This window comes from Diaphorina citri, unplaced genomic scaffold, assembly GCF_000475195.1.
Source record: "Diaphorina citri unplaced genomic scaffold, Diaci psyllid genome assembly version 1.1 scaffold1781, whole genome shotgun sequence".
Taxonomy (NCBI): Eukaryota; Metazoa; Arthropoda; class Insecta; order Hemiptera; family Psyllidae; genus Diaphorina; species Diaphorina citri.
Window position 1 is genome coordinate 29,348 of NW_007379207.1, and position 6,005 is coordinate 35,352.

At 40.3% G+C, this 6,005-nt stretch overlaps 1 protein-coding gene across 1 annotated transcript in view; it reads left to right on the forward strand.

Annotated features, from left to right (window-relative positions):
* LOC103517213 (neutral alpha-glucosidase AB-like) overlaps positions 1 to 6,005 on the forward strand; it is a 22,212-nt gene that overhangs the window by 9,511 nt on the left and 6,696 nt on the right. Inside the window, 3 exon segments of the mRNA XM_026829392.1 lie at positions 302 to 499; positions 996 to 1,206; positions 1,610 to 1,686. Coding sequence (XP_026685193.1) covers positions 302 to 499; positions 996 to 1,206; positions 1,610 to 1,686 — 486 coding nt within the window.

A 6,005-nucleotide genomic window follows, 5' to 3' on the forward strand; every position in this document is an offset into this window, starting at 1 on the left:
TAATCTGTGTCCACACATAGTCGACACGACGACCGTCAATCGATGTCGACTGAAACCGTCCACATTGCCTCGACAACATAGATTCACCTCGTTGATCGACAGCCGGTCCACTATGTTTGGACACACCTTTAGAGATTTCAACTTGTTACTTTATCAATTTCAACTTTTCCCCATCCATGGCACAAGCTCTGCTTTTACGGATGGGTATATACCGTTTATATGAATTTTGTATGTTCTGATGTTGTAAAAATAATAAATGGAAACTTGATAAAAAAATAAATAAACTTCAATTTGCCCTCAGCTGTTCAAGGCCATAGCAGTACTCGCCCGATCTCGCCCACCCTCACCTGTCGAAGCTCCCAGCCTCTCCCAACACTCTCTGGACGCCAGTAGCTACCAAGGAGAAGAAGAAGAAGCGACCGAACAGGTCTATGTGGTTCCGGATGAGGTGTTTGCCGGATTGGTGAAGCCGGAGAATGTGCGGCCGGATGACAACACTGCGTTCTGGGAGTATCAGATGTTTGGGGAGTTCCGGATGGGTGAGTAGTAGGTTCTGGGTAACAGATGTTTGGGGAGCTCCAGATGGGTGAGTAGGTATATTTTTTGAAAGGGTTTTTTTTAAGATGAGTGTTTCACCGCCGTTTTTATTTCGTAGTGATGAAACAACTGCTACATTGGACGCTTGTGGTCTGTGTCGTAGCATGCCCATCCCGTAGTATGCCTCTCATCAGATGGGCGAGAAGAGACACAATACTTCCCATTTAGGTGCTGGGTCAACACGGGAACACCAGAAAGTAACCCGTTGAAATATTTGCAATCGAAAAACGAGTACAAATTTTTGTCGATGGTGGGAGTCGAACCCGGGACCTTCTGCATGGCAAGCAAGCGCGTTACCACTGGACCAACCGTGCCCCTGTTACCAATGATATTTATTTAAATAAATAAATAAATTAAATAAAGAAATGATATTTAAATAAATAAATATCATTTCTTAGTTTATTAAAAATCTATTTCTCATGTTACAGGTAATGGCCACATTTGAAGGTCTGCTCAAACGTTCCAACTATCAGCAGCGGCCTTTCATTTTAACCCGTTCCGGTTTCGCGGGCAGTCAGAGGTTCGGCGCCATCTGGACGGGAGATAACATGGCCGAGTGGTCTCATCTGAAAATATCTCTGCCCATGTGTCTGTCCTTGGCAGTGTCAGGTGAGTCGTAGGGGTTAAATTAATAATAAATCAAATCATGAATTTTTTATGGTGAAGCAATACGCAATAGCCTCTTCACAACTTCCTGGGTATCACACTGTATCACAGTATTACAAGTTTTTCATTTACTCAATCACCATACATCATCAAGTTTTTCATTTACTCTGTATTTATCATCGCTCGTTTCTTTGACTTGTAATGCCGCCACTGGTCACTACTCGATCAGAGTAACTACTCAGTTGTCCTCACGAGGCTGAGTGCACCCCGAATTCCAAGCACAGAGCAGAAAAAAACCTCGGCCCCGCCGGGAATCGAACCCGGGACCTCCAGAGTGCAAGCCTAGTGTGATATCTACTCGGCCACGGATATTGGTTATTCTAAATTATTCTCTGTTACTTTTCAGGTTGGTCATTCTGCGGGGCAGATGTTGGTGGATTTTTCAAGAATCCAGACGCAGAATTATTCACCAGATGGTACCAGGTGAGAATTTTGGATCATAACTTTGGGTTTGAGCAACCTGAGGTGGAAGGCTAATACCAGCCACTTACTATCAGGTAGACCTGACAGTTACACCTGATCAGGTCTACCTGATACCTGATGAGCACACATACTAGCAGGTACACCTGATAGGTACGGCTGAAAAGGTCCGTCTGTCAGGTCTACCTGATGAGCACACCCACTATTAGGTAGACCTGACAGGCGGACCTGATCAGTTGTACCTGTCAGGTCAAAGTTTCGCCCTAAATAGCGGAACTTTGTAGGGCGGAACTTTGGGATCATAACTTTGGGTTTGAGCAACCTGAGGTGGAAGGCTAATACCAGCCACTTACCTGATCAGGTGTAACTCTCAGGTCTACCTGATACTTGATGAGCACACATACTAGCAGGTAGACCGGATAGGTACGGCTGAAAAGGTCCGTCTGTCAGGTCTACATGATGAGCACACCCACTATCAGGTAGACCTGACAGGCGGACCTGATCAGTTGTACCTGTCAGGTCAAAGTTTCGCCCTAAATAGCGGAACTTTGTAGGGCGGAACTTTGGCCCTGAATAATCGTACATTTCTCGAACCTGCGCGCAGGGATACTTTTGATCTACATATTCTAGTCTAGGTACATAATTTATTAGCCCGTCCTTCCTTTATTATTACGTACGATAGTAATAAAAAAAAGTATAGTGGACGGACTATTGTATTCGCTTCGGTGTCGTCTGTCTGTCACTCTGTCCCCATAGAAGGACTTATCCAAACCTGGTCGACCATGAGGTGTTTTATATTAAGCTGAATACTTCTGATTATTGATGAGTGTATAGGTAAGGCTACCTTACTAATTTTGTGTTTCTATAATTCTATAAAGTCTTGTTTGCTCAACTTACCAAAACTTGTGATCTGGAGTGGGAACTAAAGTCTGCAGCCCAAGAACAACTTGAAACTAATTAAGCTGAATACTTCTGATTATTGATGAGTGTATAGGTAAGGCTACCTTACTAATTTTGTGTTTCTATAAAGTCTTGTTTGCTCACCTTACCAAAACTTGTGATCTGGAGTGGGAACTAAAGTCTGCAGCCCAAGAACAACTTGAAACTAGGCAATTTAGATGGCAGGTACAATTAGTTAACTTGAGTATGACAAAGGCATAGGGCTAATGGGCAAATAGAAAAGTTCAACAATGATGAAAAGGTTTTTGTATAACGGTCACATATAACTCCACAAGAACAATATCCACTTCATCTGGGCTCTGGGCGTAGTGGGCGACGTTGGGGTTGGGGGCTTGATGATTGATGAACAAAAGAAAAAGTAAAAAATAAAAATGAAAATAAAAAGTTCAAATTAGTATTAGTTTTAGTTCAAAACCGCGAAAAACCGTTGAAGTTTAAAAATTTTTTGATTTGTTTACACTTGAGAACGTTGCTTCGCACACAGCAACTTCTTTGTTATTCGTAACAGTGCTTCCCAAACTTTTCAGAACATCGTTAATGCCCAAAAACCAAGGTCAAAAATTAAATTAAAAAGTTTCATGGAATTTTCAGACAAACCATTTGCCAACTATGGGTAAAATAATATTATTTGTAATTGTAAGGAGAAAATAACATATGTAGAACTCACTTCTATATAGAACTCACTTCGTTCAGCAGAACAAGCGATCGTGTGAACGAGCCTTTCAAAAGTTGCTGAAGAAAATGCACAAAGGTGGCTAGGTTCATGTATCGTAAACAAACCTATTCCAGATCCTGCTGATTGCTGATTTTGCTGATTCTGTCATTTTGGTGATTTGCTGATTTGATTCATTTGATGTAGATGTAGATTAATGGATTTAGGATTTATACCGAATATCGATTGAGTTCGTGGTTTTTCTGAGGTTTCATCTCATGATCTTATTTTCAAGTGTGTTCAATACGTAGATACTACTCTTTAATGTTGTGATACATTCAATAATGTCAGCTTGCTTTGCCAAATTCTCCATTTGGTGAAAATACGTACATCATCAATTCATCACTGTGTGACCAAGTCAAGTGATATCTGCGCTCAGTTTTACCCGGTTATTGAAGATGAGTACTCTAGCTGTTCTGAGAAGGGTAAGTAGATGCTCTCTTATAGGAAATTGGCAAGATACTTTGATTGTCTCTTTAGCTATAATCTCATACTCATCTAATGAGAATGGCAGTAACTGAAACTGTCCACCAAATGTGAAACCATGTCAAAGGCTCAAAGGGTGTTATTACTTTCATGTCATACCCGCAGTAAGGGACTACTTGGCTGACCGCTATGCTCTGGAGAACTTCCCTGGATCCAGTCTGGACGTTCACATTTGGAATGACATGAACGAACCTTCTGTATTCAATGGCCCGGAAGTGACAATGCCCAAAGATTGCAAACACTATGGAGACGTTGAACATAGGGAGCTGCATAATATCTATGGGTTTACCAACGTAAGTTGACCAAAAAAAAAATCATAATAGGTGCCAAGGTTCTATCGTCCCGAAATGAAAGAGAGAAGAAAGACAGGATAGGAGAAAGCCAGCCGTTCCGAGAACGAACCAAGCCAACTAGGCTGGCAATTAAATTTTTAATTTCGTAATTGGAATTATCCAATCGAGTAACCTATCGTCCCGAAATGAAAGAGAGAAGGAAGACAGGATAGGAGGAAAGCCAGCCGTTCCGAGAACGAACCAAGCCAACTAGGCTGGCAATTAAATTTTTAATTTCGTAATTGGAATTATCCAATCGAGTAACATTTGTGTGCAACTTACGTTTTACTTTTATTTGTTTTGATAAACATGTTTATTACGTAGGATTACCCATTTAGGCAAAGGCTCATCTCAGGCAAAAGAATCTGAGTAAGGTCTACAGTTCACAGAACCACTAGTGTATCTTTATGATGGACGTGTGAGCTTCAAAAAAGAAAAGCTTTGTGATGTAAATCCGCTAAATCGAGTGCGCTCGAAAACTCATCTATCTCTTGGGGAGAAATTTTTAGTGATATTTTTTTATTATTATTATTTTTTGTTGTTGTTGAGTTTGTTGAGTTTTTAAAAGATGAGTGTTTCACCGCCGTTTTTATTTCGTAGCGATGAAACAACTGCTACATTGGACGCTTGTGGTCTGTGTCGTAGCATGCCCATCCCGTAGTATGCCTCTCATCAGATGGGCGAGAAGAGACACAATACTTCCCATTTAGGTGCTGGCTCAACACGAGAACACCAGAAAGTAACCCGTTGAAATATTTGCAATCGAAAAACGAGTACAAACTTTTGTCGATGGTGGGATTCGAACCCGGGACCTTCTGCATGGCAAGCAAGCGCGCTACCACTGGACCAACCGTGCCCCCTAACCAATAGTATTGGTTGATGCTCAAAAGGGGCTTTTCGGGCCCAGGTAAAGAAGACTTTTGACTGCGCAAATGAGCAACTGTAGTACTTACGAGCTTCGAAGAAAAACAGCTTTCTAGTGACCCAAAAAACACAACTCCGACCCAAACTTGTGACTTTGCTGAAAAATGAAAAGCTCATCCCTAAAAGGAATTTAACTAAAAAGAAAATGAGATAGTGGAATGATAGACACTATGTTTTCACTTCACAAAAACCTTGAACGTGGACACTGAAGGGCTTGAGAAAAAAAAACGCTTGCTGATGCCTACCAAACCACAAAGTAGATGGAAACCTTGTTCATTTTGTACAACACACAAGACACGTTATTGTTTACAAGGAGTTATTATGTAATTGTTAAGGTTGTTTTTCTGAAGAAAGCACAACGGAGGAATACAGTAGATAATTATAACACAATTTGCCCGTCTGAGATATGTAGGACTGAGGACTGACTAGAAAAAAAGGTAAGAATAAATTTACCATATTTAAACAGAACGCAGTAATTAAATAAATATTTTGTAGGTACATAATTCAAGGAAAATAATAGAAAGTAAAAAAAAGACAATATGTGGCTTTGTCCTATAACAACCAGAAAATGAGAAAGGTATCCTCCGTTGGCTTTTGTTCAAAAAAACTCAGGAAACAGAAGAGAATGGTAAGGTACGCTGGCAAAAACCTAATGGTTACTGTAAAAAATTTGTACATTAATATTTGAGAGGATAGGACAAAAAAGATGCTCAAAAAGAAATTGGAATTCAACTTTTCCCCCGAAAAAAGAGAAAAAACAATGAAGCAAAACAGTTTTTTTATGATAATTATGTTCAAACAAACTGTCTACAGCGAGTTTTTTCTACTTGGAAAAAGCAGAAAAAGTCAAAAGTTAGTATCTGAGAGTGTACAAAAATGTCCAGAATAGCCCACATTTTTCTATACGG